General features: G+C 39.1%; 1 protein-coding gene across 2 annotated transcripts in view; it reads right to left on the bottom strand.

The window, feature by feature from the left end:
- Positions 1–12423, bottom strand: part of LOC141048083 (plastin-3-like) — a 320243-nt gene that overhangs the window by 22320 nt on the left and 285500 nt on the right. For both annotated transcript variants that reach the window (XM_073543465.1, XM_073543464.1), the window contains exons 8-9: positions 1857–1952; positions 381–576 (exon numbers count right to left, since the gene is read on the bottom strand). In XM_073543465.1, the coding sequence (XP_073399566.1) occupies positions 381–576; positions 1857–1952 (292 nt within the window). The remainder of the gene's footprint in view (positions 1–380; positions 577–1856; positions 1953–12423) is intronic.

Genomic DNA, 12423 nt, shown 5'->3' with positions numbered 1-12423 from the left:
ATGGTAACGAATGTGTGAACGAGGCCTTTAGCACACAGGTTTTTCGATTTGTTCATTGGATCAAAATGAGGAGTATGCAGTTCAAAGAACTTCCAATTGATGGCACAGAAAGGCAAGTTGGTAGAATCACGTTCATTTGCATTTTATTTTAAAGTCACTTTTCTTTTTTGTACTGTGAAATTTATGGGGGGGGGTTTAGCCAAATTATACCAAATGATGCATGCCGGTGGTTGAATTTTGCTCAAAATTAAAGAAGCTCTTATATAAGATCTTACTTTTTAACGCCTTTTTAGAGCAAGAAAGAAGCTGCAAATGTCCTATGTGCTCAAACCACTAAGAATTATCTAGTGCCTGTTATTAAGGATATGTTCCTTGCTCACCTTTGAGGAGAGACCAGTCGATGTCCTGGTTCTCAGGCTTAGTAAGTGCGGGGTATTTATTGAACAGGTTTGCCACAAAGGCCAAGTTTAATTTAGGATTTCCGCTGACCACATCAGCAGGAGTGATGAACTGCCTGCAGCCTAGTCTTTCAGCTTGCTGGAGCATGTACTCCGCCCTCTTGAGATCGTCCTTCTCCTGTTGGAACAAGAATGATGCAAACCTTGTAGTGTCCACAGAAAGGATATTTTCCCAAAACTTAAAATAATGATGTCTGCTCTGGTTCCACTTCTGCAAAGTTGGTAAAAGTTTCATGCAGCAGTTCAATTTGGGAGGAACGAACAAGAATTATCAGCTGGATGTGCAACTGAAGAGAATGGCACATCTACCCAACAAGAGTGATACAGTAACATTAAAAGCAATTACTCTAACTAGACTTCTAGGAAAGTTACTAGCCCCCATGGCAGCTATAAGAATATCTAAAGGAATGGTGTAAAGAGAAAATGCCCAAAAAAGGACAAATGGCATTAGTGAAAGTACTCTTGATCAGCACTATTCATAAAGGATGATCACCCCAAAAAAAGCTCAGCTCTGGCCACGGTGTGCTCAGTTCAGCCCATGTATTACATGATCACGCCCTCATAAATATGGGACCCATGCAATATTGCACTTGTGGCCAGCAACAATTATTAACAAGTGGTTTCAGAACATGGACCTGCAGAGATCAGGTCTGAAATCCTTGCAGAAAGGGCTGACTGGTTTAGACAACCCCTTATCAGAAAATGCTAATATTTTTTACCACTCTGACCCAAAGAGGATAAAAATATATTTAAAGGGTTAGACCAATCTTCATAAATTCATTATTAGATGGTGCTTGTAAAAACATGCACTATTGCAATTTACTGCTTATTAAAATTTGCAGCCGTTTGAGATATCAACACTTATTTACAGCTTGTTGCCTTGTAAACTGACCGCCGCTGTCTAGATTGTAACCACTGCACTTAAGCGAAAGGTGATTAAGTGGTGACAGTGTGCACTCCAGCAATCCTGGCAAGCTTCAAAACAGTGCTTACAAGCTCAACAGAGAAGAGTTTGTAAGCACTGCACATGTTCTGCTGTCTAGGAGTGGTCGGTCTACAAAACAATGAGCTGTAAACAAAAGAAGAGTGCTAATATCACAAGAATCTCCTTCCATGCTCGGACAGATAACTACCACTTTGTGACTCCTAGCCTACACTTTCGCCTACGATATGACTCACAGCTCCCATGGCCAGCTATGAGGCAGAAGATTACCTTGCACGAAGATTCTCCGAGAATGACAACATCAGATTTGGTTTTACGAAGGGGATTTCAGTGAGAAGAGATTAAAAATGCATGCAGGATGTTTAATGCTGACTGTAGATACAGAGGCCTGAGAATATTAATAAGGACACAACATCCCCTGACGTGTGCTGCATACACCGCAGGAGCAGACTTACACTGAATCCAGACATGTTGATATCTATTCTCTCTTCACCTTCCTTCTGCCCTTTAGGTGCAATCTGGTTGAGCAGATGGAAATAGGCTCTCGAGTCCTGCAATTAAAAAAAACTAATTAAATCCTTGTGACTTAAAAAAATCTGGTGTTTAAAATTGTCAAACAGAAAACACAAGAAAAACACATCAGGAATTAAAGATTCAGCCCTGATGAGCCTTCCTTTCTAAGATTAGGTAACTGAATCCATCAATTTCCAAATATTGGTTGAATTTACCTAAAAAGCGCTCCTATTAAGGTAAATGGACACAACGGAAATGTGGACTTGCACACTGAAAATCCACAGCGGATTACGGTACAATCCATGTGGATTAGATTTGACCAATCCTCATTGCAGAAAGGTGAAATCCACTATGAATTCCACCACAAATCTGAGTGTGTAGTGTGGATTTGGCTGCGGTAATTTACAAGCCTTATGAGTGGTGGTTAATTAGGTCAAAGGTACGGATAAGTGAATGTATTCAAAATTAAATTTGCCTTCAGTTTCCAAAAAAAAAATTTAGATTCAAGAAAATATGAAATTTTTGTGATTTGATTTGCACATATTTGGCAAAATAGTGTTCAACTTGAGGCCATTTTGCTAAATTCTTTTGGAGGCCCAGGAAGTTAAGAATGGAAAAAAACAAAAAAAAAAAAACACTTTCTTCTGAAGCCTCTGCCACTACTGTCCCGATTATCCGGTGGGTTTTTGAATCTTCCAGCACTGAAGCAGACATGCTTCTAGTGGGGCGATGTATGTGACCATGTGGGTCCCACATGGTCACATAAAAAAAATATATACAGTGGGGAAAAAAAGTATTTAGTCAGTCAGCAATAGTGCAAGTTCCACCACTTAAAAAGATGAGAGGCGTCTGTAATTTACATCATAGGTAGACCTCAACTATGGGAGACAAACTGAGAAAAAAAAATCCAGAAAATCACATTGTCTGCTTTTTTTTCATTTTATTTGCATATTATGGTGGAAAATAAGTATTTGGTCAGAAACAAGCAATCAAGATTTCTGGCTCTCACAGACCTGTAACTTCTTCTTTAAGAGTCTCCTCTTTCCTCCACTCATTACCTGTAGTAATGGCACCTGTTTAAACTTGTTATCAGTATAAAAAGACACCTGTGCACACCCTCAAACAGTCTGACTCCAAACTCCACTATAGTGAAGACCAAAGAGCTGTCAAAGGACACCAGAAACAAAATTGGAGCCCTGCACCAGGCTGGGAAGACTGAATCTACAATAGCCAACCAGCTTGGAGTGAAGAAATCAACTGTGGGAGCAATAATTAGAAAATGGAAGACATACAAGACCACTGATAATCTCCCTCGATCTGGTGCTCCACGCAAAATCCCACCCCGTGGGGTCAGAATGATCACAAGAACGGTGAGCAAAAATCCCAGAACCACGCGGGGGGGACCTAGTGAATGAACTGCAGAGAGCTGGGACCAATGTAACAAGGCCTACCATAAGTAACACACTACGCCACCATGGACTCAGATCCTGCAGTGCCAGACGTGTCCCACTGCTTAAGCCTGTACATGTCCAGGCCCGTCTGAAGTTTGCTAGAGAGCATTTGGATGATCCAGAGGAGTTTTGGGAGAATGTCCTATGGTCTGATGAAACCAAACTGGAACTGTTTGGTAGAAACACAACTTGTCGTGTTTGGAGGAAAAAGAATACTGAGTTGCATCCATCAAACACCATACCTACTGTAAAGCATGGTGGTGGAAACATCATGCTTTGGGGCTGTTTCTCTGCAAAGGGGCCAGGACGACTGATCCGGGTACATGAAAGAATGAATGGGGCCATGTATCGTGAGATTTTGAGTGCAAACCTCCTTCCATCAGCAAGGGCATTGAAGATGAAACGTGGCTGGGTCTTTCAACATGACAATGATCCAAAGCACACCGCCAGGGCAATGAAGGAGTGGCTTTGTAAGAAGCATTTCAGGGTCCTGGAGTGGCCTAGCCAGTCTCCAGATCTCAACCCTATAGAAAACCTTTGGAGGGAGTTGAAAGTCCGTGTTGCCAAGCGAAAAGCCAAAAACATCACTGCTCTAGAGGAGATCTGCATGGAGGAATGGGCCAACATACCAACAACAGTGTGTGGCAACCTTGTGAAGACTTACAGAAAACATTTGACCTCTGTCATTGCCAACAAAGGATATATCACAAAGTATTGAGATGAAATTTTGTTTCTGACCAAATACTTATTTTCCACCATAATATGCAAATAAAATGAAAAAAAAAACAGACAATGTGATTTTCTGGATTTTTTTTTCTCAGTTTGTCTCCCATAGTTGAGGTCTACCTATGATGTAAATTACAGATGCCTCTCATCTTTTTAAGTGGTGGAACTTGCACTATTGCTGACTGACTAAATACTTTTTTTCCCCACTGTATATATAAAAAAGCAGCAATTTATAATGCGCTTTCTGGAAGCCTCAGATCATAATAGGTGTCTTTTCACAGCAATTCGAATACTTTCGACTTGGACCAAATCAAATTTTGGGGAAATTTACTCATTTCACATGGAGTTACAGGACATTATGCCACTGCATATGGGGTTCTGGAAGAGTTACATGTACAGTGACATAAGGGTCTTTTATACTTTCAATAAGAGCAAAACATTTCGGCCATATACATGATGTAAACAATATACCTTCACAGAATTACCAAAGTCAGTGAGCTGAAGGTAGAGGAGCAGAAGAGACAGAAGCAAGAATCCATATGAAGCATTCAAGGGAAGACAGAAATAATTAGACAACTTCTACAACACTGTAATGGAGGAAATATTAGCTGATACTCAAGTCAATGTAGCAAACGTTTGCCTTAAAAAACAGTTATCCAAAATTAGTGACAATTTTTTTCCATAGATGGATGCATTTAGGGCAGAAAATTTTTTTTGCCATTTGGTTTCATTAGAAATGTTGCAGTTTTGCTTTACCTGACCCTCCGTTTCACTGCACAATAAACTTTGATGATGTCTATGGTCAAGTGTTCAGAAAAAAGAAAAAAAAAATTACAAATGCTCCCATCTTTTAAAAGGGGTATTTCCATCTTCAAGATTCTAACCCAATATGTAGAGGTTGTAATAATAGTAGCAAATACCTCTAATCAGAAATTAAGTATAGTTTTTCTGATTGGCTATGTCTCTTTCCTCATGAGCAGGCATTACAGAACCTTAGGTATCCATGGTTATGATCATTAGCATCCAGCGGTCACTATATCAGAGGTCGTAACCATGGATACCAAGGGTCCTGCAATGCCTGACCATGAGGAAAGAGAGACAGCCAACCAGAAAAACTATGCTACATTTCTAATTAAAAAGTTATTTATTATTATTACTACACCTACTACATTTTGGGAAAGGATCTTGGAGATGGGAATACCCCTTTAATGAGAATGAGCTCACACAGGTTTTCGGTCAACTCGTTCTACAGCCACGAATAGATGTGAAACCAATTGACCTGGTTAGCAATACCACAAAGAAACGCAGGAAATTAAAAAAGAAGAATTATATAGAGTTCCTAATATCAACATTTAAAAGTGGATGCTCATGGATGAATGGTAGACCATTCGAGGGAAACTGCATACCGAATCACAAGGAAAAACCCGAATTTAATGGTCAATAGTACAAATATAATAAAAAAATATATTTTTAAAAAATATAAGAAAATTAGAAACAATAGTAATGTTTAAAATACCTTTATTATATAATAGTGGTACATAAATATAAAAAAGCAATGTGTGCTCAAATCAATTAAAATATATACCAATATAGGTTTAATAAACATACACAGTGGTCCACATTATAAGATAATGTAATTTACACCTTTTGAAAATAATTGTCCAATAAAAAAGTGACCAAAAATATATCAAGCACCAAAACAATTATGTGGGCTTACACAAAGTGTCAATATATTCAATGAAAAACTGCAAAAGTGCAATATCAGCCATCTCATAGTGGAGTGTTCATCCAAATAAAACAAATTAAAGTGCCAAGTGCAAAAAAAGGGGGAACAAAAGTGCAAAAGGACAATTAAGGGTGTATACCTTTAAGGACCGCCGGTAAGCGAGCAACACAGCCCCGACACGCGTTTCGGAATGGGCGAAGGATTCATTCCGAAACGCGCGTCGGGGCTGTGTTGCTCGCTTACCGGCGGTCCTTAAAGGTATACACCCTTAATTGTCCTTTTGCACTTTTGTTCCCCCTTTTTTTGCACTTGGCACTTTAATTTGTTTTATTTGGATGAACACTCCACTATGAGATGGCTGATATTGCACTTTTGCAGTTTTTCATTGAATATATTGACACTTTGTGTAAGCCCACATAATTGTTTTGGTGCTTGATATATTTTTGGTCACTTTTTTATTGGACAATTATTTTGAAAAGGTGTAAATTACATTATCTTATAATGTGGACCGCTGTGTATGTTTATTAAACCTATATTGGTATATATTTTAATTGATTTGAGCGCACATTGCTTTTTTATATTTATGTACCACTATTATATAATAAAGGTATTTTAAACATTACTATTGTTTCTAATTTTCTTATATTTTTTAAAAATATATTTTTTTATTATATTTGTACTATTGACCATTAAATTCGGGTTTTTCCTTGTGATTCGGTATGCAGCCACGAATAGATGTGCAATGCAGAGGAAAAGATTTTAATGAACCCCATTGCAAAATTGATTTTTAGCTCAAAATGCATGCATTTAAATAACACAGGTCTGCAAAAAAAATTTTTTCAATAGCTGTTTTGGTTATTTCACGTAATCTTTATGTTTTTGAGTGTGCTGAATCTGAAAATGACCTCCGTTTTGTTATAGGACATCACGTTTTCTGACAATTTAAGTAACTATGTTAAATAAGACAATACCACAAAATAAATGAAAATAGATTCATAAAATTAATTTTTTATTACAAATGTTTCATGAAAATCATTTTTTTTTAACTGCAATGAGCTCACTAACACACACTAAAATCGATTCTTCTTCCCTGTGAGGCTTCCCTTGGTACATTTACACTTGTGAGTAGCATCTGTAATGTCTCTGAAGCGTCCAACAGTAGACTGCCATCATTGTAATGCTCCATCTTCCCTGGTATCTTCTTTCCATCTCTTTAATGTCCTGGTGGAATCGTTCACCTTGCTCTTCACTCACAGCTCCCGAATTTTCAGGAGAGTTGTCAAGGTGGGAATGGAGGAAATGCACTTTCAAACTCATCAGGCAACCTAAAGCTTGATATGCTTTCAGCATTCGTCCGACGATTTTTTTGTAGTCAGGGTCTTTGTTATTGCCTAAAAATTTCTCTACGACCTCTTTAAATGCAATCCACCCTTCTTTTTGAGGATGTGTCATGGTATTGATAAACTCTTGATCAGCTATAAGCCTTCTAATGTCTGGTCCGACGAACACACCTTCCTTCAATTTTGCCTCCGAGAGGCCTGGAAACTTGGTGACCAAGTATTTGAAGCATTCTCCATCTTTTGGAAGTGATTTTCCGAACTGCTTCATCAATCCCAATTTGATGTGGAGAGGTGGTAGAAGAACTTTATGGGGAGGAACCAAAGTATCTCGGAGGACATTTTTTTCAACAACTGTGAGCACCCTCGGCTGCCAATTCTTCTTGGTCCAGTGATTTTGTCGGTCTCGACTGTCCCATAGACACAGAAAACAAGGGTATTTGGTATACCCAGCTTGTTGCCCGAGCAGCATGCACATGACCTTCAAATCCCCGCACACTTGCCAACCGTGGTCTTCATATTTAAGTTTACGAAGAACCAATTCCAAGTTCTCGTAGGTTTCCTTGAGGTGTACGGAATGACCTACAGGGATGGAAGCATAAAAACCGCCGTTGTAGAGTAAAACTGCTTTGAGACTTCTTTTTGAAGAATCTATAAAAAGACGCCATTGCGCTGAATCATATTGGATTTTGAATTGACCCATCAAACCTTCGACATCGATGCAATAAACCAACTTATCTTCCTGGGCAAAGTAAGGAACGAACTCGTCTTCACGATGTCTGAACCATGAAAAAGACACTCCTGGCAAAAATAAATTCTTGCTTTTGAGCCTTGATCCGAGTAACTCAGCGGCATCTTTGGGAAGAGTCAAGTCTCTTACCAAATCATTCATCTCCTCCTGGGAAAACAATTTTGGTCTTGTATCATCTTCAGAGTCAGAACTTGATTCATCATCTCGTTCAGGTATGACTCCACCTTCATCGGAGCTAGTTATCTCTTCCAAGGTAGCAGGGGCCTTGGGTACTGGTATATCTGTGCCATGGGGGATGGGACGAATTGCTGAGTGAATATTGGGGTATAAAATGGAATGCTTCCATTTTGAATTATACCCTTTCACATCGCATGAACAAAAGTAACAATCGTCACTATGGTTCTTTTGATCTCGCCATACCATAGGAATCCCATAACGGAAAGCTTTTTTCTTACCCTTGAACCAATTTCGGAGGTCCTCAACACACCGTTTGCACACTTTATGAGGCGCCCAAGCTTTATCTTGATCTCCAAGCTTTTGTCCGAAATACGCAAAGTATACTTTTTTCACAAAGTCTGTAATATTCAGCTGTTGCTTCAACACTGTATATTCACCACAAATGTAACAGAAACTGTCAAGCGAATTAATACACTTCCGCTGAGGCATAATGCCAATTTTGGGAAACACGGTTGAATATGACGAGCTGTGTCAAGTATAGCGTGGCACTACCACAAGGTGCACAAGTAGGTTACCCAGACCCAAGTGAATAATAATAAAGTAACTTGGCACTCAACTGAATTGTCCTTTTTAAGTGAAGTTTTTATTTATGTGCAGTCCTACAAAAAGACGTTTCGGCCTACACTTGGCCTTCGTCAGTCCTACTGCTGTCTATATGCTGTCTAAATGCTATTGAGAACTCTGCTATTAGAAGTGGAAAGGAAGAACAAAGACAAAAGAATCTAATTAATAAAAATATTGGAGAAAGAGAAACCAATCACAAACTAAAATGTTTCTATACTAATGCACAAAGCATGGGCAACAAACAAGGAGAATTGGAACTACTAACACAGGAAAAGAAATATGATGTCATTGGAATCACTGAAACTTGGTGGGACAATACACATGATTGGAATACAAGACTAGAAGGATACAACTTATTTGCAAGAAACAGACTTGATAAACGAGGAGGAGGTGTCGCATTGTATGTTAGAAACGCGTATATCTGCACAGAGATTGAAGCTTCAGAGACTGGGAGTTCTGTGGAAACTGTTTGGGTAAGAATACAAGGACAGAACAATGGAAAGGACACCATTGTAGGCATTTACTACAGGCCGCCTGTGCAAGCTGAAGATATGGATGAACTCTTTATGCATCAAATGGCCAAGTTCTCCAAAAAATATGACATAGTTGTCATGGGAGATTTCAACTATCCAGACATTTGTTGGGAATCTCTCTCAGGCAAAACTAACAGGTCAAGGAAATTCTTATCCTCTCTTGCTGACAACTTTATCTTCCAAAAGGTAGGGGAGAAAACAAGGGGAACTGCTACCTTGGATCTAATCCTTATAAACAGGGAGGAAATGGTTGAGGAGGTAAAAGTGGCTGGAACCCTAGGAGGTAGCGACCATGCTATTTTAGAATTTTGGATAACTAGAGGCGGAAGACCTGTGAAGACTCAGACGTCAAGGTTAGATTTCAGAAAGGCAGATTTTAAGGGATTCAGAAAGATAATTGGAGGGATCCAATGGCTGGATATCCTTAAAGACAAAAATGTCCAGGAAGGATGGGAAATCTTGAAAAATGAAAATTCTCAAAGCACAGTTGTTAACAATTCCGAAAAGAGGTAAGAATAGGAAACATTTAAGGAAACCAGGATGGATGAACACAGAACTTAAGCACATGCTAAAAAGGAAGAAAAAAATGTTTATAAAATGGAAAGAGGGAGGCATATCTAAAGAAGAATATAATGCTGTCTGCAGAACCTGCAGGGCACAAATCAGATTATCTAAAGCTGAAAATGAATTGAGGCTTGCAAGAGATGTCAAAAGCAATAATAAAGGATTTTGGGGATATGTCAAAAGTAAAAGAAAAGTCAAAGATGCTATAGGATTTTTACAGGATCAAAATGATGAAATGGTAAGACAGGATGTTGAGAAGGCTGAACTTTTAAATTCCTATTTTGCATCTGTTTTCTCTCAGAAAGGAAATGTAACATCAACTGTTATTCACTGTCCTATTAAGGGAATAGAAGAATCCAGGATATCTATAAACAGAAAGATAGTGAGGAAACACTTAGCTAACCTAAATGAATTCAAGTCTCCAGGTCCAGATGAATTACACCCCAGAGTACTGAAGGAGATAGCAGAAGAAATTTTTGAACCCCTCTCCATAACCTTTGAAAATTCTTGGAGAACAGGAGAAGTGCCAGAAGACTGGAGAAGAGCAAATGTTGTTCCTATCTTCAAAAAGGGGAAGAAGGTGGACCCAGGCAACTATAGGCCGGTGAGTCTGACTTCTATACCAGGAAAGATCTTTGAACAAATTATTAAACAACATGTATGTCAATACCTGGATAAGAATGAAGTGATCAAACAGAGTCAGCATGGGTTTGTAACTAATAAGTCATGTCAGACTAACTTAATTTCCTTCTATGACAGTATCACTGATTGGGTGGATCAAGGAAATGCTGTAGATATAGTATATCTTGACTTCAGCAAAGCATTTGACAAAGTCTCTCATACAATCCTTATTGAAAAAATGACTAAGTATGGAATGGACAAGGCAACTGTTAGGTGGATTCATAACTGGCTTAGTGATCGCACCCAAAGAGTGGTCGTAAATGGCTGCACATCCAGTTGGAAAAATGTCTCAAGTGGGGTACCACAGGGCTCTGTCCTGGGCCCTGTATTGTTCAACATCTTTATCAATGATTTAGATGAAGGAATTGAGGGTAAACTGATTAAATTTGCTTATGACACAAAGCTAGGAGGGATAGCTAATACTAGAGAAGAGAGAGAGAGGATTCAAAAAGATTTAAATAAACTGGAGAAGTGGGCAGCAACTAACAGAATGGTTTTTAACAGGGAGAAATGCAAAGTACTACATCTGGGCAATAAAAATGAAAAAAGCATATATAGAATGGGAGGAATAGGGCTAAGTGACAGCACATGTGAAAAAGACTTGGGTATACTAATAGATCACAGACTGAATATGAGTCAACAGTGTGATGCAGCAGCAAAAAAGGCAAATGCAATTCTAGGATGTATTAACAGAAGCATACAGTCTAGATCACGTGAAGTCATTATTTCCCTCTACTCTTTGGTCAGACCTCATCTGGAATATTGTGTCCAGTTTTGGGCGCCACATTTTTAAAAAAGACATCAACAAACTGGAGCAAGTTCAGAAAAGAGCGACCAGAATGGTGACCGGTCTGCAAACCCTGTCTTATGAGGAAAGGTTGAAGGATTTGGGAATGTTTAGTTTGCAAAAGAGAAGACTGAGAGGAGACTTAATAGCTGTCTACAAATATCTAAAGGGCTGTCACATTGTAGAAGGATCAACTTTATTCTCATTTGCACAAGGAAAGACTAGAAGCAATGGGATGAAACTGAATGGGAGGAGACACAGATTAGATATTAGAAAAAACTTTTTGACAGTTAGAGTGATCAATGAGTGGAACAGGCTGCCACGAGAAGTGGTGAGTTCTCCTTCAATGGAAGTCTTCAAACAGAGGCTGGACAGACATCTGACTGGGATGATTTAGCGAATCCTGCTTTGAGCAGGGGGTTGGACCAGATGGCCCAGGAGGTCCCTTCCAACTCTACGATTCTAAGATATAGTATGAACAAATGTATGTCCACGAGCAAAATAATTTTTTTGTAAGTTCCTGCTTCCAAATATGGTGTAGGCATATAGCAGGCTTCCAGCTACCCTAAAGGTGTGCTGTGCTGGTAATTCAATTAGATGCAATATATTCCATAAGGAAATGAGGAGAGGTTCCCGCTGGATTGCTGAAGCAATTTGCCTGTGGGAGATGTCTATACTGAGACCAGTGTAAAAATATACCTGTAGAAAATGTCTGTACTGAGACCGGTAGCAAAAGGCCCGTATGGGGCATATAATAGTAGCTTGCAGGTGTGCAGGTGAGACCAGCAGCCTAAGGCTAATATGGGGCTTATAGAAGTAGGTTGCAAGTGTGCAGGGCTGAACGCGGTATCCACCGCCGTTAAAATTAGCGCCAGCTTTTAAATTAATTTAAACACATGTTCACACATTCAGGATACCAGCAGAATTTAGCAGCAGTTTCTGCTCATAAATCCTCATGAAATCAGTGACATCCTATGTAAGTGAATAAAGTTTGGGACCGCTTTGTAACCGATTATGCTGGGACCCTCGTCACTTCTCCCCGACTGGTAATCATCAATATCTACCAACTAGACTGGCTATTGTGTAACTTGTTCTTATTTGTATTTTAGGCCATAGTATGACTATGAAAAGGGGATGTCGAGGTAAAAAACC

This window comes from Dendrobates tinctorius, unplaced genomic scaffold (assembly GCF_039654945.1).
Source record: "Dendrobates tinctorius isolate UK_male_01 unplaced genomic scaffold, ASM3965494v1 ptg000133l, whole genome shotgun sequence".
In the NCBI taxonomy this organism is placed as follows: domain Eukaryota; kingdom Metazoa; phylum Chordata; class Amphibia; order Anura; family Dendrobatidae; genus Dendrobates; species Dendrobates tinctorius.
Note: the sequence above shows the minus strand (reverse complement) of the source record. Positions and strands in the feature narration are given on the sequence as shown.